Source organism: Bubalus kerabau, chromosome 7 (genome assembly GCF_029407905.1).
Source record: "Bubalus kerabau isolate K-KA32 ecotype Philippines breed swamp buffalo chromosome 7, PCC_UOA_SB_1v2, whole genome shotgun sequence".
Classification (NCBI taxonomy): domain Eukaryota; kingdom Metazoa; phylum Chordata; class Mammalia; order Artiodactyla; family Bovidae; genus Bubalus; species Bubalus kerabau.
This window is the reverse complement of record NC_073630.1, coordinates 40,782,490-40,805,102: the sequence shown is the minus strand read 5'-3', so window position 1 is coordinate 40,805,102 and position 22,613 is coordinate 40,782,490. Positions and strand designations below refer to the sequence as shown.

At 41.1% G+C, this 22,613-nt stretch overlaps 1 protein-coding gene across 2 annotated transcripts in view; it reads left to right on the top strand.

The window, feature by feature from the left end:
* The first annotated feature begins 8,063 nt into the window (after window positions 1-8,063).
* Window positions 8,064-22,613, top strand: part of PKD2 (polycystin 2, transient receptor potential cation channel) — a 61,665-nt gene continuing 47,115 nt past the window's right edge. Inside the window, exons 1-2 of one of the 2 annotated variants that reach the window (XM_055588078.1) lie at window positions 8,064-8,767; window positions 17,746-17,859. In XM_055588078.1, coding sequence (XP_055444053.1) covers window positions 8,167-8,767; window positions 17,746-17,859 — 715 coding nt within the window. In that variant the 5' untranslated portion in view covers window positions 8,064-8,166. The remainder of the gene's footprint in view (window positions 8,768-17,745; window positions 17,860-22,613) is intronic. The other variant, XM_055588079.1, reaches the window with a different exon arrangement.

The window sequence follows — 22,613 nt, the reverse complement described above, 5'->3', positions numbered from 1 at the left end:
GCAACTCATATTTTAAAAGTACTGGCAATGAGTATTGAGCATATCTAAATATAAAAAATAGATATTATATTTATTATTTAAGGAAAAAGTGAAAGTTTATAGACTGGCTACATAAAAGTTACTATCCATTTTAAAAAGTGTTCGTGGAGAGTATACATTTGTTAATATATTTATCTTTCAGAAAAAGAGTCAAAGATTACTGAAAGATTGATGAATTAAAAAATAGTTGCTTGCTTCATTAAAAAAAAGGTGATTGACATTAAGAGTTTGTAAATAATTTCAAAATATCATTTAGACAGAAACCCAACATAGATCACTAATGCTCTGTGATAAACTGATGAGCAGCAGCCCTTTATGGGTTAGACCAACATAGGGACTGAGAGTGTCATTCAGTAAAATTAAAATATTAAAATTTACAACTTCAAAAGATCTTATATAGCCAGTGAGGGAGAATGTGAGGGTAGCTATCATAACCAAACCAGGAAGGAATTAGTAAAGGTTAAACACCTGAGTCAAAGGAACAGAACAGATCACCTAGAAATAAACTCATGCACATGTAGCCCATTTTCAGTAATGGTGCAAAGCTGATTTAATAGAGAAAGGATAGTCTTTTTGCTAACAGTGCTGGAACAATTGCATATCCATATGCAAAAAACAGAAACAAACCCACCCTCCATACTTCACATCATATACAAAAATTATCTCAAAATGGATCATATGCCAAAATGTAAAACGTGAAATTATAAAACTTCTAGAAGAAATATAGGGGAAAATGTTCATGGCCTTAAGTGAAGCAAAGATTTTTAAAATATAATATCAAAGTTTCACAATCCATAGAAAAAAGTTATAAATTAGACTGTAACAAAATTATGAAGTGATGCTATTAAAAATACTGTAAGAATTAAAGATATTTTTAAAAGGCCCTTTGGAAATTACAGCAAAGATTTCAAAGATATTAAAAAAGAAAAGTAGGGTTCAGCATCCTTTCAAATCTCTAACTTCTTAACCCTTGCAGAGTGGCCTAGCCTACTAGCCATCCCGTATGCCCTACTTAGCCGATTTAGCTCAGATTATCAATTGTTCATATAGCATCTTACCCATATCATTACCACAACCCTTACCAGTCTGTATGATCTACTTCTATTCAAATCTATTAACTAGAACCATTTCAAGTGCAAGGGACAGAAACTCTAACCAAAAATAATCAAAAAAGAAAGTACTGGTTATTAAAGCCCAGGAATAGATCTAATTTCAGTGCGGCTTTCACGGGCTCAAAAGATGTCATGAGAACCTGGTAATTCTCCACCTCCTAGGACCCACCCAACACACAATCAATTAGAATCCCTAGGAGCTAGACTCCAGACCCTTAAATAGCAACCAGAATAAAAACAACATCAACAACAACAGCAAAAACCTTTCATATAGCACTCACTGAATAATTGCTTTATCTGTGTATAGCTTGTCCTTGCAAGCTAATTACAAGTGTTATAGGCAAGGACAATTTCTTTTGCACTCTAATGACATATAAAATTATGCTAGATGGATATAAAGCATATATTCTGGCAAGTCTGATAAATCTGGGAAAGCTGTAAACATCATCCGTGTTGGCATCGAAAGGCTCTGGAAAAAAATCTGACATCCTTTTGGAAACCGAACTAGTGAAAACAGAGCTATATTCAAAATTTTTGAAAAACTACACCCAAATTGTAATAGTGAAAAAGTTTAAAATGGTAAAGAGAAAAGCTTCACACAAAATTCCAAAGAGCTCTACTATTGATCCTATATTATTCAAAATTCTTTTGACTGTGGATAAAGACATATATATATATATATATATATGCATCTGACAAAACTGAAATATAGTAAATTATAAAAATGTATTTTACAAAGTTCTTGAATAGCATGGCCACCCAAACATTATCACCAGTTCAATTTTGGTATTCTTCCAGTCTTCACCTTATATATTTTTATGTATATATATTGTTGGCTTCTATTTTTCCCCTGGCATAAACATTTTGGCTGCCAACTTGTCTAGACTTACATCCTTACAACTCCAAATCTAGTGGGAAGAAGAGCTTTTCTTTTCCAAGAGCTCGAAAAAAAATTATGATGCCCTGATTTCCATTGGACAGAACCATCTCCCATGCCTGTTCTTAAATACCATTCACAGGTGTCAAGGGGACGATATACCCTGGTTGGCCAAGCCTGAGACCCACATCCACCACTTAGGAGCTTAGTGATGGTGTTGTCCACATCTGAGGAGCTCATGGACTCAGAATGGGAGAGAGGGTGGCTCCCCAGGAAAATCTGATTACTGCTATAATAAGAAAGGGAACTGACTTCTAGGCTGCTAAACTACAAATGAGCCAGGGTCTCTGCTCCCCAGGGACTACATTCCTACTCGGAAAAACTACTGTGTTAACAGATAGTTTCAATATAAGGTGGTAAATGTTGTAATAAAGGTTTGCAAGATAGAGAGACAAGTATATTCAAACAGCAAGGCCAAGATTGTGGCTAAAGAAGTTTCCAAAAGGAGATGACGCCTGACTAGATTCTTAAGTCTTTACCAGGTTAGAAGAGGGCTTGGGAGTGATGTAAAGATGTTTGTTTTTAGGGGGAGGGAGGTTCAAGAGGGAGGGGACTTATGTATGCCTATGGCTGATTCATGATCATGTATGGCAGAAACTATAACAATTTTGTAATTATCCTCCAATTAAAAATAAAATAAAAATTTTAAAAATGTTTGTTTTGTCTTTTTATTGAGGTATTGTTGGTTTACAATATTATATTATTGTCAGGTATAAATGGCATCCTTGACTGAGGAGACTTGATCCTCTTGAAGGCAGGAATCATACCTTATCTTTGCCTTCCCAGAATTCCACATGGTGCCTGATGACTAATCTGTGTTTGATGCATTTATTAACATTCCCTCATTATGTCTTCAACAAAAACTGTGCAGTAATCTGTAAGGTTGATATTTAATCTCATTATTCAAAGTCAGAAACAGAGGGAGAGATTAGATCATCAAAATCACAGTGCCAACCAACAATGGTGCCATGGTAACCCCCCACAGAGGCAGGGACATATCCAAACCAAACTACAGACATGAAGAAGAATACCACAAATCCAAGCCTTGCATTAACAGAGCAGTAAAGTGAGAAATTAAATAAAGTAAACATTTTAGTATGCTTGGCAGTTCTTATAAAGCCCCAGACACCAAATTTTCTTCTAATGATTTCAGATGTCAAGTGATAAAAACTTATTTTAAAATGTTCTTGAATAAATAAGGACTGAAGAAAAAAATTGAGAGGGAAATATGTTTGTTTGGGTGAGTTGCTAAGCAACCCCACACATGCCAGAGACTCCTTTTGGATTTCCTTCTGAAGGTGGAATCTGTGGGACCAACAGTACTTTGGCTTGGGTCTGTTTCATTGGTTCACACTGGAAAATTAAAGCAAAACAGGAAACAAACAAGCAATTCTAATAGTTCTGAAGTCAGAGGTGTGGAGAATACTAAGTATTAATTAAGCTGGACTATTTTGAAAGTTGCCTTTCAGATGGCTTCTGAGTGTCCTCAGTGGCATTAACATTAATAGGTGAGGTTTTATAAGTGTGTCCCCAGAAGAATCAACCACACAGATGAAATAAAACCAAGTTGCATTCAGGCTATATTATCTATTCCACACAGCGTTTTAGGTCCAGATGCCTGGAATTTGTAATATGGCAATAGAACATAGCAACCAGAAGAAGAAAAATATGAGTTGTGCATCTCATTTAATTTAATAAGGGATAACTTCTTAGAAAAACAGAGTTTTACAATGGGTACTAAAGGAAGAAATTCTGTGAGAAAAGAAATTTACAACCTCAAGGCCTGCTTGAGCAAAAGCTAGGGAGCTCTGAAGGGGCAAAATACGTCAAGGTAAAAGCAGAAAGAGAATATTGGTAAGCCGGAAAGAATAAATAAATATTTGAGCAGGAAACGTATTTGACAGCTGGGGAAAGGTTTATAAAGACTAAGATAGAAATTAGTACTGAAATTCCTGGAATGTAAGAAAAATCTTCACTGCTGACCTGATACTAAATTATATTCTCTTGTCTATTGTTATTTAGACTCAGTGTGTGTATCTCTCCAATGAGATTATAGCTCCCTGAAGGATCTGCCCAGATAGTATTTTGTTTTGTATATTCTAACTAAAATAATAATGTGACTTACTATGTACAGTTAACGCACAGAATTTGAACCCACAAATATTCTCCTCCTTATGTCTCTGGACTCTAAGCCTGCTAGCAGAAAATATTCATAGGAAGAGCAAACAAAAAATGAATAGGCAGAAACTTATTGTCTTCTAAACCTTGAACTCTGGAAAACCAAAATATCCTTGGGGGTCAAATATCACAAAACTGAAACCAGCATTTTGAGCTGGGAATATGATAGCTTCATGTGGGCATAAGCTATTCCAAGGGCCCTTGGAGCCCAGAGGAGAAATGGTGTTCTGCAAAAGTTAAAAAGAGATCTACATGAAGAATTAGGAACTCACTGTCAGAGTCAGCAATCTAGCTGTGTGGCTTAAATGATTGTATCTGACTAGATTCATTCATTCCTCCAACCAATCAGCAGGGAATACAAGCTCTGTAAGGGTGGGGCTTTTCACTGGTGTCATCGTTTGACTCTCTCCTGGTGTTGTGCCTGGCACCTAGCAGATGCTCACTTAGTATTTGTTATGGAATCCTCTGTCCTGGTCATGGAGTGGCCATCTCAAGAAGTTCACTGTCTGGTTAGGACAAAGATTTCCCAACATGCATTTATCACAGATGAAAACATTTATCATGAATAAGCCCTAAGAGTGCATAATGCTTATGCTTGAGCATTTACCCTGTGCCAGGCGGTGTTCCACATGCCCTTACATGTATAAATTCACCTAATCTTCACAACAACCCTGTGAGGTGAATACTATTAGTATTTCCATATGCACAGACACAATAAGGTTAAGCCACATGCCCAAGGTCACAGCTAGGATGCAGCAGAGCAGGAACTGAAGCACGGTTCATAATTAGCACACTGTAGGCACAAAGAATTAGTCAGACTTAAGGACCACTGATGTTTCTTCTAGACCTGGATTGCAGATGATGGTACCACTGGTGATAACAAACCACTAGAAATACCAGGGAAATGTTTCATGAAACCCTATCCATTTGGAATATATTGGGACTTCTCAAATGTAGGGTGCTCCAGAATTCTTCAAGAAGATACAGAATTTTAGGCCTGAAATTCTGAAGCTTCTGAATCAATAAGGTTACAGTGGGGACGTAGAATCTGTATTTTTAATAAAGCATCACACCAATGCTAATAATCATATTTTAAAAAATACTATACTAGACCTATTTGGGCATGATTTAGCAGTTCAACAACAAGACCTATTCTACAGTAGAACCCTTTGATTGAGATTCTGCCCTCTTTTTTCAGGCCTGGCTCTCCTCTGGCGAGATGTCTGTTGGGATTTCTTTGACTACTTGACCTGATAATGCTCCGCTGGGGGCACTGACATCTTTAGAAGCTCCTCAGATGACAGGCATCACAACCCTTACCCAAGACAATTATTTCTGGTTTATTTATCTATCTTCTCTTGATGTAGCTCAGATGGTAAAGAATCTGCCTGCAATGCAGGAGACCTGGGCTCAATGCCTAGGTCAGGAAAGATCCCCTGGAAAAGGTAATGGCTACCCACTGCCGTATTCTTGCCTGAATAATTCCATGGACAGAGGATCCTGGTGGGCTACAGTCCATGGGGGTCACAAAGAGTCAGACATAATTAAGTGACTAACACACTTTTCTTGAGGGCAGGGGCTGTGTCATACTCTGCTCTACATGTTAGCTCCTAATTCAGCAAGAAATGTCTTCTAAAGGAATTGATGGGCGGCATGAGCCAGGCCAATGATTCACATCCACCAGCCCTACCCTTGAGAACATCATAGTTAAGTGAAGGATATAGATACCTGCAGATAAACTGCAGGAATAGATGATAAAAATGGCTGTGATTACCTAAATAAAAGTAGCATTTGATGAGGGCACAGGGAACCAGCAAAAGGTGCTGCATAGGTGGCTGTATGGGGTGGGAAACCATGCTAGAAGAGTAGACTGGGAGCTTTAACGGGCTGAATTGTGTCCCCCTCAGAAATTCCTATGTTGAAGTCAAACACCCTCCCCTCCCCTACCAGAGCACCTCAGAATATGACTGTATTGGAAATTGGGTCTTTTTGAAAGGTAATTAAGTAAAAAATGAGATCAATAGAATGGGCCCTCATCCAGGAATCTGACTGGTGTCCTCATCAGTTCAGTTCAGTTCAGTTGCTCAGTCATATCCAACTTTTTGCGACCCCATGAATCACAGCACGCCAGGCCTCCCTATCCATCATCAACTCCCGGAGTTCACTCAGACTCATGTCCATCGAGTCAGTGATGCCATCCAACCATCTCATCCTGTCATCCCCTTCTCCTCCTGCCCCCAATCCCTCCCAGCATCGGAGTCTTTTCCAATGAGTCAACTCTTCTCATGAGGTGGCCAAAGTACTGGAGTTTCAGCTTCAGCATCATTCCCTCCAAAGAAATCCCAGGGCTGATCTCCTTCAGAATGGACTGGTTGGATCTCCTTGCAGTCCAGGTAAGAAGAGGAAATTAGGACACATGCACACAGAGGTAAGGGCATGTGAAGAAGCAGGGAGAAGACAGCCACCTACAAGCCAAGGAGAGAGGCCTCAGAAGAAACCAACCTTGTCAACACCCTGATCTGAGACTTCCAGCCTCTAGAATTGTGAGAAAATAAATGCTGTTTGAGACACCCAGACTGTAGTACTTTGTTATGATAACCCTAGCAAAAAATATAGGAGCAGATTGTGAAAATTTACTAAGTCAAACTACAGAAATTAAATGCTATCCTTTAAGCTGTCAGAAGCCTCCATAGAGGTCTAAGCATCAATGTGACAGGAATAGATAGGTTTGGTTCCAGAACATAATTTGGAAACAGTTATCAGGAGAAGGAAGGTGGAGTTGGCAGAACCATTGTTCCAATGAAGAATAAAACAAGCTCTAAGGGCCCTGGACAAAAATCATTGACAATAGGAATGAGTATCAGAGGTCCTATCCGAGAGATATTTGTGGGGCAGAAGACAGTTTGGGGAAAATGAAGTGTAGGACAAGAGTAGGTAGGTGAGGATAACATGAAGTGTAGTTTGGGTAGTTGAGGGATGCCTCAGATCTCAACCGGGGATACAGAAGGTGAAGCAGGCTTAGAGAAGAGGTGAAAAGATAATAAATAATAAATGTCGTTTGGGATGAATGAAGTTTGAGACAACTGCAGAGTGTCGAGCTGGATGTGTAGGATTCCACTAGTCACGGGTGGTGGTGTGGTGGGAAGGGATCGGCGGACCTCACGCGGAGCACCAGCCATTCAGAAGCCCCAGACCATATTCTTGGGGTCCCCACAAAGTGTGGAGAAGGAAGCCAACCAAAGAGACCATCCAAAAAGCAGCAGAACTCGGGGCGAGGAGGGCCGCCCTCCAAAGGCCAAGGAAGTCAGCGCTAGGAGTTTGTCAGTATTGACAGTTTTCAGATGAAGGAAAGATTTTGCCCCTGGTGCAGACATCAGTTCAGGCTGGATCTCGTTTTTTCTCACTATCTCATAAAGTGGTTTACCTCTCTCCCCGCACTTTGGTCAATCGAGGTAGAAGTGACTGGCGGGTAACGGGGACCCAAGCATTATCTCAAGTCACGCAGGCAGTGACAGCTCCTGAAACCCTTTCCCTGCGGGCAGGCAAGGGGGCGGGTCAGCGACTCGCACCCCGCCCGAGCCCTTCCACCGGAATGGAATGTAGGCGCCCGCGCCCGGGCTCTGGCTGCACTTGGAACTCCGGCCCGGACGCCGCTCCCAGAGCGGGCCGCCTGCGGGGGCGGCTTCCTCGCGCCTCCCCCTGCAGCGCGCCGCGGCCGCTGGGCGAGGCGAGGCTAGCGGGAGGCGGGCCGAGGGGGCGGGAGAGGGACGCGGGACTGCGGGGAGGTCGGGGGCGGGGAGCAGGAGGCGGCGGGCCCAAGGAAGAAAGGAACATGGCTCCTGCGGCAGGCGGCGCCGAGGACGGCGCGCGGCGAGGGCTCCCCGGGCACCAGTGACCGCGATGGTTAACTCGAGCCGCGTGCAGCCGCAGCAGCCCGGGGACGCAAGGCGGTCGCCGGCCCCTAGAGCGCCGGGCCCCGGGCGGCTGATGGCGGGCGGCGCGATTGCCGGCGCCGGCCTCGCTGTCCCGGGCGGCCTCCGCGAGCAGAGGGGCCTGGAGATCGAGATGGAGCGCATCCGGCAGGCGGCCGCGCGGGATCCCCCGGCCGGAGCCTCGGCCTCCCCATCTCCTCCGCTCTCGTCATGCTCGCGGCAGGCGTGGAGCCGCGACAACCCGGGCTTCGAGGCCGAGGAGGAAGAGGAGGAAGAGGAGGTCGAGGGAGAAGAAGGGGGAATGGTGGTGGAGATGGACGTAGAGTGGCGCCCCGGCAGCAGGAGGTCGGCCTCCTCCTCGGCCGTGAGCTCCGCGGGCGCCCGGGGCCGGGGGCTGGGGGGCTACCACGGTGCGGGCCATCCGAGCGGGAGGCGGCGTCAGCGAGAGGACCAGGGCCCGCAGAGTCCCAGCCCCGCCGGCGGCGGGGACCCGCTGCATCGCCACCTCCCCCTGGACGGGCAGCATCCCCGAGTGGCCTGGGCCGAGAGACTCGTTCGCGGGCTGCGAGGTAAGAGCGCGACCCTCAGCAGCTGATGCACAGACCAGAACTGCGGGTGCTGTCGGAGCCATTCCCGCTGAGGGCAGCTCTCCCGGGCTCCAGCTCGCATCCCCTTTGCGTCCCCGCCTCCCTTGGAAGCGTCTTCCCCACCTCTGCTAATTCTGCTCTATTTCCGGTACCTAGCGCGGAATTCCACGGCGCCCTTGTTGGTGCAAATTTATTGGATACCTCCTTCTAAAAGAAGATCTGTCATCTTATGTTTGCCTTTGGAAATAAGTGAAAGTCGTATTAGAGTAAAGAGGGTACATCTGAAGATTTTTTTTTTATCTTGTAGGGGGAAAAATATTCTAAGACAGCTAATGGTGGTTGCAACTGCATATTTGCTAATTTCACTAAATAAAAACGAAAATTCTGTGCTAGCACCCATGGTCTTCCACTGGCCTGGATGCCCTGTTGCCCCTTATCCCGTTCTGGAAAGGGTAAGCAACAGTGTCCCGGTTGTGGGAGGAGTGTCATTGGGTAGTCACTGATGTTGTTTTGGTGATGTCTGTGGTTGTTTAGGGGAGAGGGAGCTGTTGAGAACACTACGAATAGAATACAATGCTTAGGAAAACAGTTATTTGGCCATTTCTAAGTCTAGGCATTTTTTTCCCCTAAACAGTTGCAAAGTAAATGTTAACATTGTTTGAAAAACTTGAAAGTATGTTTTTAAATAACTAAATTAATGTTCTTTGACATTCCAATGAAACAGTGAAGTCATCAGATACCAGCTGTGTGGAAATATGTCAGTTTGGTGCACCCAGCTCTCCAAAAGGCAGGAAAGGAATTTTCAAAACTTGCCAGTGCCTTTTAAGAAGACACAAATTTTCCAGGAGCAGATGGGATCCTGTTTTTGCAAAGTTTTGTCAGAGGCATCCTTGGAAAAGAGTTGCATTTGCTCTTACCATCCAAATGATTTTAATCTCTAGTTTTAAGAGTTTTTTCAGTCTCAGTCTTTTGAAATTCTCCCTTCCCTTCCGTTCCTGTCAGTTTTGAAAATCTTGCACAAAAAACTATCCAGGTATTTTCATAGCAACATGATTAATACCAAGTCAGGCTTGTACCTGAATCCCAGTTCTACCACACATTGACTGAATGACCTCTAGCAAACTGCTTAACCGCTCTGATCTCCAGTTTTTTTATTTTGTTTTAAAAAAGACATAATCATAATACTTAGCTCTTGACATGGGAAAATTAAATGAGACGAGACATAAAATATGTAGCAAGTCTGCCATGTTGTGAGTGCTTCATAAGTAGAGATTAAATCATGGATTTCTACATTTTGGTGCTCTTATGTAGTGATTATGCTAGTTTAATTGATTCAGGGCATGGTGGGGATCAAAAGATCCTTTTTAGTCACCTGTGTGAGAAGATTAGTGAAAAAACTCATTAATACTTTTTTAAGGTTCCAAATTGTATTCAAACAAAATTTATATTATTTTACTTTGTACTAATTGTGCTTTTTAAAATATTCACTGAAATGAGGGGTTTCTTATAAGTTAATAAGTAATGTAAAGTCATGATCCTTTTAACTCAGCTTAAGTATTTAATAACACATTTCATATTGTCTGAAAAAGCTCAATAATGGAATATAACTACGTGAAATATGTGAATGCATATGTAAGTTTATTTCTTTTAAAGAAAAGTTTCAGAAAATTTACAGTGAATAAAGTAATAGTAAAACTTCTGGTCCAACTTTATCAATGGTTGATAAAATCTCCTAATCTTATCAATTAGGAGAGTAGAATCATGAGAATCTTTTTTTTATAGAAAATTTTAGAAATAAATTTTATTACTTTGTGAAGAAATATAATTGATATCCTTGTCACTTATTAAATAACCTTTGTTAGATAATTAGTAGTACCTACTGTGAAAATAGACTGTGCTAGTTGCCACCAAAAAAAAAGAAAGAACTAAAATAATATATCACCATTTACCTATGGACGGAAACCCAGAAATGTGAAATGAGTAACCATGAATAAATTGTGATTTTTTTCCCCTCATAGGATATTGTTATTGTTGTTTAGTCGCTAAGTCATGTCTGACTCTTGTGATCCCATGGACTAGCCTGCCAGGCTCCTCTGTCCATGGATTTTCCCAGGCAAGAATACTGGAGTGGGTTGTCATTTCCTTCTGCAGGGGATCTTCCCAACCCAGGGATCAAACCTGAGTCTCCTGCATTGGCAGGCAGATTCTTTACCACTGAGCTATCAGTGATCGAACCCCCGTCTTGGGATACAATGACAGAAATCTTTAGTGCATTATATAAGTAGTGCCCAGGGTCAGAAGTGGAGAAGGAAATGGCAACCCACTCCAGTGTTCTTGCCTGGAGAATCCCAGGGATGGGGGAGCCTGGTGGGCTGCTGTCTATGGGGTCGCACAGAGTTGGACATGACTGAAGCGACTTAGCAGCAGCAGGGTCAGAAGAGAGAGAGTGACTTGGAATTTCTAAAGATAGGAGCCAAACTCAAGTTTGGCGTTTTCAGGCGCTTCCCTGGAGGTCTCACATCAGACTTCCTAGCCTTTGTTTGTCATTTATAAAATGGAAGAGTTGAACCTAATCTTCAAGTTCCCTTCTAGCTTCAGCATGTTTAATGACACGAATCTGAGAGGGAAAACAAATGATCATTTCTCCTTGGACACTGAATAGATCTATTCTCTTAGCAGGAGTAAGATGGCAAAGAAGTTTGAGGCCTGATTATGGAAAGCATTGTGTCTAACCAAGGAATTAAGAAATTACCTCTAAATATTAAGAAGCAGTTGAAAGTTTTTGAGCAGGAGCAGAACATGCCGAAAGGGAATATGAGTCAGGCCTCGTGCTGTGCAGGAGCGCTTACAGAGGGAGATAGGGAGGCAGGAGGACGAGGTAGCGGGCAGCCAGTGAAGGGGAGGTGATGACCTGGACCAAAGGCAAAAAAAGAAGGCTAAAAGATCGAAAGACTGCTCCAAGCTTAAAAGCATCTCCAACTCAATGATCTTGTTTACTTTTTTCTTAGCAAACACTTTTTAATGCAGAGATAAAATTTGAGACTCTATATGAGTTATCAGATTTTCTGAATTTCCAAAGTTGAATGTGTTTTATGGATGTATCAATTTATTAAAGTCACTTTCTGTTTACTGTTTCAGACATACGTCATCACTGTCCATGTCCAGAACTTTTTCATCATCCCAAACAAGTCTGCCCATTAAATACTAACTCCCAGCTCCCCTTTTCTTCCCTGCCCTGCAGCCTCTCTCTCTTGATGAATTTTCCTGTTCTGCTGCTGCTGCTGCTGCTAAATCGCTTCAGTCGTGTCCAACACTGTGCGACCCCATAGACGGCAGCCCACCAGGCTCCCCCGTCCCTGGGATTCTCTAGGCAAGAATTCTGGAGTGGGTTGCCATTTCCTCCAATTTCCTGTTCTAGGTACCTCATATTAGTGGAATCATACAGTTATTGTCCTTTCACATCTGGCTTATTTCGCTTAGTATAATGTTTTTTAACATTTATCAATGTTGTAGCATGTATCTGAACTTCATTTGTTTTGATGACTTAATAGTATCCTCTTGTATGTATACAACACATTTTGTTTATCCATTCATCAGTTGGGAGAAGGCAACGGCACCCCACTCCAGTATTCTTGCCTGGAGAATCCCAGGGATGGGGGAGCTTGGTGGGCTGCCGTCTGTGGGGTCACTAAGAGTTGGACACGACTGAGTGACTTCACTTTCACTTTTCACTTTCCTGCATTGGAGAAGGAAATGTCAACCCACTCCAGTGTTCTTGCCTGGAGAATCCCAGGGATGGGGGAGCTTGGTGGGCTGCCGTCTATGGGGTCGCACAGAGTCGGACACGACTGAAGCGACTTAGCAGCAGCAGCAGCATTCATCAGTTGATGAACATTTGGGTTGTTTCTACCTTTTGGCTATTATGACTTTCCCTGTATTTTTAATCCAACCCTCACTCCATAATTTCTTCCTTTTCCCCTTTTTATTTGCACTATAATTGTGAACAAATGAGACTTTGTATTGTCATTGTGAAGGGATTTTGTTTGAGGGAGGGCTGTTACTCTGTGAGGTATGATAAGACTCTGCTAGTAACAGAATTTGTGCAGTCAACAAACATTTATGGAGCATCTCCTCTGTGGTAGGTACTAGGGATACAGAGATGAATAATATAAGGTCCCAATTCCCAAGGAGTTTAGAGTTTAGTAGGGGGACCACACATGTAAGTAAATAATTGCAGTGCCAGGTCCCAGATACGGCAGGTACCCAAAGAAGAGAGGACCAGTTAGTTCTATCTGGGGAGGTTAGAAGTAAAACTAGAGTAACATTTTGAAGAATTCAGTGAGGGGAGTTGGGAAGGGAAGAATAGCAGAAGTAAGACCAAGATGGCTGGTACCTCATTGGTATTAATACTTTTTCCTATAGACAGACAGTGAGGGCTTCAAGCAGGGGACTGATACAGTCACATGCCAATCTGAAGATGATTTTAGCAAGGATGTAGGGAATGGGGTGAGTGGAGAACAGGTTAGGAAAAGGTGACAAAGGCTGCAGCCAAGGATTGTGAGCTGGGATGGAAGAAAGCTAGATTAAAGAGAGGCAGAACCCATCAGAATTGTGGTCCAGCCCCATGTGAGGGTTATGAAAAGGGCCTATTCTAAAATGAAACCCGTGTTTCTGACTTGGTACCATTAACCCACCTATTTAGCCACAGGGAAAACAGTTTTCTAGATAAAGGAAAAAAGACAGAAATCTCAGTTTGGGGCATGTGAGTGTAAGTTGTCTGTGGAATATGCATGTAATCTGTGACACATTCCTGTCTTCACCTCAGGAGGAGGCTGCCTAAGAATTGGAGGCTCAAAAGTCAGTATCATTTAAAGTAGCAACTGACTGTTCTATAGAAAATGGACCAATAATAAAAAGTCACTTCCCTTTCTGAAGGTGTCCAAACAATTCAAATGACTATTAGAAAGGATTGTATTCATCTTTCTACGCAAGGTCCACATGTGTCCACAAAAAACGGGATTCTTTTATGACATGAATCCAATGAGAATTCGGTCGGGCTATTCACAGTGACTTCAAAGTCTGCATGGATTTGAGTCTTCACACCAACTTAGCATCAGAAGTAGGATGTCTCCCAAATTTGAACCTATTTCTGAAACCATAAATGGGCCTCTTCCAACCACTCTAAATGCTGTACACATATAAAATTTCTTATTCCCAGAGCAACCCCATGGAGAAGTACTCTTATCCCGTTTCCAAATGAGGAAGTGAAGGCTCATGGTTTGAAGTTAAGGTCTCATAGCTCCTAAGGGCTGATGCTTCATTTAAACACAGCTCAGACTCCAAACAGAGAAGGCACGGGCAACCCACTCCAGTACTCTTGCCTGGAAAATCCCAGGGATGGAGGAGCCTGGTGGGCTGCCATCTATGGGGTCACACACAGTCGGACACGATTGAAGAGACTTAACAGCAGCAGCAGCAGACTCCAGACCCCCCACCACACCTTGTCATGATCAAGGAGTCCTGAGGAGGTTAATGCATTTCAGATGAGACAGAGTTAATGTGAGGCAAAAGATCCACACTGAATCTTTTTACCATAGAACTGAGAGATATTATATTAACAAGATGAGATGATATGATCACTGCAATTAGTTTCAAAATAATTGAGGAGGACTTCCTTGGCAGTCCAGTGGTTAAGGCTCAGTGCTTCCAATGAAAGGGGCTTCATCCCTAGTCAGGGAACTAAGAGCCTACATGCCCTGTGGCATAACCAAAAAAAAAAATACAAAGAAACAACAAAAAAAATTGAGGAGTCGGTGAGGATTTTGAAGAATCAAGGTTGGTGTGGAGTTGATGGTAATTGTTAAAGCTGGGTGAGGGATACATGAGAGTTCATTATATCGTTCTCACTGTGATATTTTTTATAAATTGCAAAATAAAAAGGGCTTAGAAGCATTTGGGCTTCCCTGATAGCTCAGTTGATGAAGAATATGCCTGCAATGCAGGAGACCCCGGTTCAATTCCTGGGTTAGGAAGATCCTCTGGAGAAGGGACAGGCTACCCTCTCCAGTATTCTTGGGCTTCCCTTATGGCTCAGCTTGTAAAGAATCCACCTGTAATGCAGGAGACCTGGGTTTGACTCCTGGGTTGGGAAAATCCCCTGGAAAAGGGAAAGGCTACCCACTCCAGTATTCTGACCTGGAGGATTCCTTGGACTGTACAGTCCAAGGGGTCTCAAAGAGTCGGATACGACTGAGAGATTTTCACTTAGAAGCATTTGGATAAAAGAGTTGCAAAATGGAATTTTTTCAAAATTTTTTTTTGGCTGCGCCACACAGCCTTTGGGATCTTAGTTCTCCAACCAGGGATTGAACCCATGACCCTTGCATTGGAAGCCTGCAGTTTTTTTTTTAAGATTTATTTTTTGTAGACCTTTTTTTTTTTTAACGTCTTTTATTGAATTTGTTACGATACTGCTTCCGTTTTATGTTTTTTGACTGCAAGGCAGGTGGGATCGTAGCTCCCCGACCAGAGATCAAACCCACATCCCCTGCATTAGAAGGCAAAGTCCCAACCACTGGACCACCAGGGAAGCCCCATCAAAGTCAGTTATGTTGGAGACATTTTTGCTGTTTTGGATTATCCATCTCAGGATTCCCCATATGCATATTAATAAGGAACACTATTTAGGTAATGTGCTCTGACTTTGGGCTCTGGCATTGACTAAGCACCTTCTTACACAGGAAGGAAATTGCGTATTGTTCCCTGTCCTCTCAGATCACAGTCTCCTAACAGATGGAGACACGTTATCTACAGAACGTGAGTACCTTTAGGTACTCCGTCCACAGCTGGGACAATGATGGGAAAAGACAAGAGTTACTTTTGAAGAATGCTGCCATTTTGGACTTGAACTCTACCATTAACCATTCCTATTGTATCATTCTTGCTAAACACGGGAAACATGTTGGCTATAGGACAGCTATTTTTCCCATTTGTAGTTGCAGCCATTTCTTACCCATCAAGATGTGAGGGGTTCCCTGTATCCGAAGACTGACCCTACATATATACACCCAATAGGGAAACTGTATGAAATTTTTATAGCAATACATATTTGAGGAGGTAGGTAGAGTAATTTAGAAAAAGTAAATGCATAGAAATACATTTTTATAAAATATAAATAAAAGGGCTTCTTTTTGTTTGAAATGTTTCCTTCAAGGGCTAGAATTAAATTACTATCAACTCTTGCAAATTTAGCTTAAAGAAAATTTGATAGGAGTTTGGTTTTTCTATTTATAGGTCAAGCAAAACCATTTGTAAATATTAAGAACTATGACTTTTCCTTAGTGCATAATTGTTTATAAACCATGGGAAAGAGTGAAATCACTGACCAAGTGAAGCAAGGCAGCCGTCTCTCCTGATGGTCAAGGGACTAGCAATTTCCACTTATGTGTATATTTTAGGCCTGGCCTCCAAAAGAAATACACTCAAAGAAATGGTGTGGTCGTGTCCAGGGCTACTGAGCCTAATATTTGGCTGCCTCTGTGTTATTCTGAGTTGTAATTTTCCATGTCATCTAAATTTGTAATAATTCTTTAATATGATAGAGTTTCGGCGAACAAACATTCTACTTGCTGCATTTCTTCTGAGTGAGTAATTCCCTGACAACTACCAGATCTTGGCAGAAGCAAACCTGGTCATAAGTTATGCTCCACTTTTGGGGTGGTGAAACCCAGGACGCGTAACACAGTGTCTTTGAAGGCAGATGCTGATTTTTCCAAAAGAAATTTGGGAGAGAAAAAGAAAAGGAAATGAAATACCCCAATTTAGGAGTAGAACTAATGTATGATTATAAGACTTAAAAAGTACATAAACACTAGAGATGAAGTCATTTCTTCCGAGTGCAAGACCATATACCATTCCCCCCATTCTCTGTGGCTTGATTGTGGCGTCAGTGGCTGTGTGAGTTTCCATGAGGAAGGGGTTAAAGTCTGTGGACTCAAGTGGGAGGCAATTTGCCATTAACAGCCGAGTTAATCTAACAAAAAGGATTGAGAGGTTTGTCTTTTTTGGAAAATGCTAAGGCTCTTCCAAGTAACCAGTAATGTGACTTGACCACATTGTTCACTAGCGGGGGTTTGGACGGCCACCATGTCTGTCTGCTGGCCGCGTCCAAAACTGCGGGATCTCTCTCCAGCCAGCTCACCAAGGCTTATGTCATCTTTGCTCAGCTGGCCCAACACTTTTTCCATCTGCTAAAATATGGAGCACGGTTGCTGATTTTACTCTTTCTCCAAAGAGAGAGAGAGAAGGCGGATGAGTTGTTGCTTTTAATTTAAAAATCATCTGCTAATTGAAATTTTAAAAATCTGTTCGGCTAAGCATATTTAGTGTAATCACTCAGCGCTGAATTTCTTAAAAGGCAAAAATGGGTACAGAGCAGAGATTTTATACCAGTGTGTTAGAATATTGATAGATGTTTCCACGATGAAGTGATGCTCCAACCAGGACTTCTTTTTATCAGAGGTGACCTAAAAGGTATCCTTTACAATGTAGTTACTTAAGAGGATAATTAATTTAGTAGTATGATAATTCCTCCTGCATATAGGAAGAGCTGATATGTATGCACAATTATTTAACCTCCTTTCACAGGCTGCCCAAATTTCCTCTTCTCTTTCTAATTTTTTACTAAGATATTTTCTAATGAGGTTGGGAGCTTAGACAGTGATCAGATTGTTGCCTTGTGTTTTGCACATCTTGTGGAGGTGAGACAGTGGAGACTGATGTATTCCCAAATTAAAGGTACTTCTACTAAAACCATTTCTCAGTTTTTTTAGAGCATGCTAAAAAAAAAAAAAAAAGAAACAGGAAAACCCTTAAAGTATACTATTTTTATGTATTTTTTTCTTTCACCATTCATGAGATTTTTGAAAAATAAAATGACATCTTTTATTATTATTTTAAAGGTCTCTGGGGAACAAGACTCATGGAGGAAAGCAGCACTGACCGAGAGAAATACCTTAAAAGTGTTTTACGGGAACTGGCCACATACCTCCTTTTTCTCATAGTCTTGTGCATCTGTAAGTAGAACATTTCCTTCCAATAGAGGAAAAGTTTTGAAAATATTTGCCCTGTCAAAATCATGACTAAAAGGACCTATGGATGCACCTAAACAGTTACTTCAGAAGTTCTCTTCTCTGTTATTAATTCTAGTTTAGAATTTGGTAAAGTTCTCATCTCTCCTCAGATAAACGTTGATCAAAATTTGGCATTATCTGATCGGCCACTTTATTATCAGCTGTGACCATTTTCACTATGACATGCACGGAGCAGACACCAAGACGCCCAGATATCAAGGAACCAAGTAAAAGGACTTTTGTGTTAGATGTTTGAGCAATAATTATAGTGTCAGTATCACTACGTCAGTTAGTGTAAAGTCTGTAAAGGAATTGAGTATGTAGTTTAACTTTCAGAAAATACATATAGTGTCACCTAATATTGCTTTTATGGCTCTATATATTTAAAAGTCCCCTTTTTCTGGATTTGGATGTGTTGTGTGAATGCCTTCATTCTCATTATTTCTTCAAATCTTCAGTAACTGTGGATTTTCACTCTACAGGAAACTTACTGCAGACTCATCTCCTTCTTCTTTCAATACATACCCACATCCTCTGAGAACTGGGGAGGGATGCCTTAGCTAAAAAACATGTCTTTGAAACCATGTGCCTCAAAATCCAGAAAGTCACAGGCAATGGATTACCTCTGAATCAAAGGATGATGATAGAGTGCTGTCCTGTCCCATCTGAAGCCCTTTATGAGAACAGAGAGGAAACAGGTTTATGACCAAAGGCCCTCTTAGTATATTCCTCAGGGAAAGGAGTTTGTTCTTACAGTGTCCACTAAGAAATGCTTGAAAACCGACACCACTCTTGGAAAGTATCCCCTTCTTTGTAAGTGGAGAGAGTTAGGATTTAATCAATACTTTAATAATGCCATTCTTATTATATTAAAATTGACCACCTTGAATTTAACTGAGTGCTAAAAGCTTCCTTAAAAAATGGTTTTTTTAACTAGATTTATAAAAAGATGTGTAAGTTGAACATAAAAGATTAAGGAAACATTTAAGTTTTGATATTTGTAATTTTAAGAAATTAAATATTGATTTATTTAACATCCCCACACAGGTTTTTATTAATACTAGTAAGCTTTTAATGAGCTTTAACAGAGCATGACTTCTTACACTTTCTGAGACTTTGCCTATCCACATGGGAACTTAAGGTGGGGGAGGAAATTAGTTAAGCTAAAAAGTGTATATGTATGAGGGGCTTCCCTGGTGGTTCAGTGTTAAAGAATCCCCCTGAAATGCAGGAGACACAGGTTAGATCCCTGGGTCAGGAAGATCCCCTGGAGAAGGAAATGGCTACCCACTCCAGTATTCTCACCTGGGACATCCCATGGACAGAGGAGTCTGGTGGGCTGTAGTCCATGGGGTCACAAGAAAGGTGGACACGACTTAGCAACTAAACAACAACATATATGTCTGAACAACATCCATTTTCTTGCTTTTTTCTACCTAATTATCTGAAAATTTCTGTTATTTGTTTAGGAAAAAATCTTTCATTACTTCTGAAAACATATGTTATCTAGGCAGTGCTGAAAATCTACAAATGATCTATTCAGTTCTTTAAAGGTTATAAAGCAAGAGATGGGATATTTTGAACTTTTATGTTCTATGCTGTTAGATCTTAGAATAAATACTAAAGGCAAGTTTGCTTCCACTGTAGAAATGGTGCTTAAATATTAAACTATGTTGTTTTTATCCAGTCACTCAGTCATGTCCAACTCTTTGCAACCCCATGGATTGCAGCATGCCAGGCTTGTCTGTCCTTCACCATCTCCCAGAGCTTGCTCAAACTCATGTCCATTGAGTCGGTGATGCCATCCAACCATCTTGTCCTCTATTGTCCCTTTTCCCTCCTGCCTTCAATCTTTCCCAGCATCAGGATCTTTTCTAATGTGTTGGTTCTTTGCATAAGGTGGCCAAAGTATTGGAGCTTCAGCTTGAACATCAGTCCTTCCAATGAATATTCAGGACTGATTTCCTTTAGGATTGACTGGTTTGATCTTGCAGTCAAAGGGACTCTCAAGAGTCTTCTCTAATAACACAGTTCAAAAGCATCAATTCTTTGGTACTCTGCTTTCTGTATGGTCCAACTCTCACATCCGTACATCGCTACTGGAAAAACCATAGTTTTGGCTAGACAGACCTTTGTGGGCAAAGTAACGTCTCTGCTTTTTAATATGCTGTCTAGGTTTGTTATAACTTTTCTTCCAAGGAACAAGTGTCTTTTAATTTCATGGCTGCAGTCACCATCATCAGTAATTTTGGAACCCAAGAAAATAAAGTCTCTTACTGTTTTCATTGTTTCCCCATTTATTTGCCATGAAGTGATGGGACCAGAAGCCATGATCTTCATTTTTTGAATGTTGAGTTTTAAGCCAGGCTTTTCACTCTCCCCTTTCACCTTCAAGAGGCTCTTTAGTTCTTCTTCACTTTCTGCCATAAGGGTGGTATCATCTGCATATCTGAGGTTATTGATATTTCTACCAGCAATCTTGACTCCAGTTTGTGCTTCATCCAGCCCAGCATTTCACATGAGGTACTCTGCATATAAGTTAAATAAGCAGGGTGACAGTATACAGCCTTGAGGTACCCCTTTCCCAATTTGGAACCAGTCTGTTGTTTCATGTCTGGTCTAACTATTGCTTCTTGACCTGCATACAGGTTTCTCATGAGGCCGGTAAGGTGCTCCGGTATTCCCATCTCTTGAAGAGTTTCCACAGTTGTGATCCACACAGTCAAAGGCTTTGGCATAGTCAATAAAGCAGAAGTAGATGTTTTTCTGGAATTCTCTTGTTTTTTCTATAATCCAACAGATATTGGCAGTTTGATCTCTGGTTCCTCTGCCTTTTCAAAATCCACTTGAATATCTGGGAATTCTCAGTTCATGTACTGTTGAAGCCTAGCTTGGATAATTTTGAGCATTATTTTACTAGCATGTGAAATGAGTGCAATTGTGAGGTAGTTTGAACGTTCTTTGGCATTGCCCTTTTTTGGGATTGAAATGAAAACAGACCTTTTCCAGTCCTGTGGCCACTGCTGAGTTTTCCAAATTTGTTGGCATATTGAGTGCAGCACTTTAACAGCATCATCTTTTAGAATTTGAAACAGCTCAGCTGGAATTGCTTCATCTCCACTCACTTTCATCATGATGCTTCCTAAGGCCCACTTGACTTTACCTTCCAAGATATCTGGCTCTAGGTAAATGATCACAGTTCATGGTTATCTGGGTCATTAAGATCTTTTTTTTGTATAGTTCTTCTATTTATTCTTGCCACCTCTTCTTAATATCATCTGCTTCTGTTAGGTCCATACTGTTTCTGTCCTTTATTGTGCCCATCTTTGCATGAAATGTTTCCTTGGTATCTCTAATTTTCTTGAAGAGATCTCTAGTCTTTCCTATTCTGTTGTTTTCCTCTGTTTCTTTGCATTGTTCACTGAAGAAGGCTTTTTTTATCTCTCCTTGCTATTCTTTGGAACTCTGCATTCAAATGGATATATCTTTCCTTTTCTCCTTTGCCTTTTGCTTTTCTTCTTTTCTCAGCTGTTTGTAAGGCCTCCTCAGGCAACCATTTCGCTTTTTTGCATTTCTTTTTCTTGGGGATGGTTTTGATCACTGCCTCCTGTACAATGTCATGAACCTCCGTCCATAGTTCTTCAGGCACTCTGTCTATCAGATCTAATCCCTTGAATCTATGTGTCACTTCCACTGTATAATTGTAACAGATTTGCGTTATGTCATACCTGACTGGCCTGATGGTTTTCCCTACTTTCTCCAATTTAAGTATGAATTTAATTAATTTAAGGAGTTCATGTCTGAGCTACAGTCTGCTGCTCCCAGTCTTGTTTTTGCTGACTGTATAGAGCTTCTCCATCTTTGACTGCAAAGAATATAATCAATCTGATTTTGATATTGACAGTTTGGTGATCTCCATGTGTAGAGTCGTCTTTTGTGTTTTTGGAAGAGGATGTTTGCTATGACCAATATGTTTTCCTGGCAAAACTCTGTTAGCCTTTGCCCTGCTTCATTTTGTACTCCAAAGCCAAACTTGCCTATGACTTTAGGTATCTCTTGACTTCCTACTTTGCATTCCAAATACTAAACTATAGTGGCCTTAAATTTCAACAGGTAGATTAGAATCATTATTATTACTGTTTTTTTCAACATAGCACATATTCATACACATCTATTATGCAAAATACAAAAATTTGTATAAGTAAGTCTAAAATTTCAGTGTTCCCCCAAATTGCCTGAACATCAGAATCATTGAGAGAATTTTTTTTTTATAATTATAGCATGCCCAGATCTGCTAGGTCAAAGCCTTCCAGCTGTGGCTCAGAGAAGTGAGTTTTCAGATACACTGACGAGGTTTGGGAACTAGGCCAGATAAATAAACTAAATAGCTAGCTAGAGTTTTAGGGAACAACCTTGTCATGTAACTAACTTGTCATTTCTTGTTTATTTTAGAACTTTTATGCTTTTTGTTCTTTTTCATACTCATCACTTTTTCTTATATCAGCTACCTTTTTTTTACATCCAAGTTTTATTTTCAGAATATTATAGAATCTCTGGTAAGAGGGAATTTTGGCAGTCATGGATCAAGCCTCCTCTGAATGGTAAAATTCCCTCCTCTGCCTGGCAGCATCTTTCCCAAAAGGTCAGTCATCCTGCCTCTGACTGAGCAAGAGTTCTAGATTAAGGAATTGACTCCT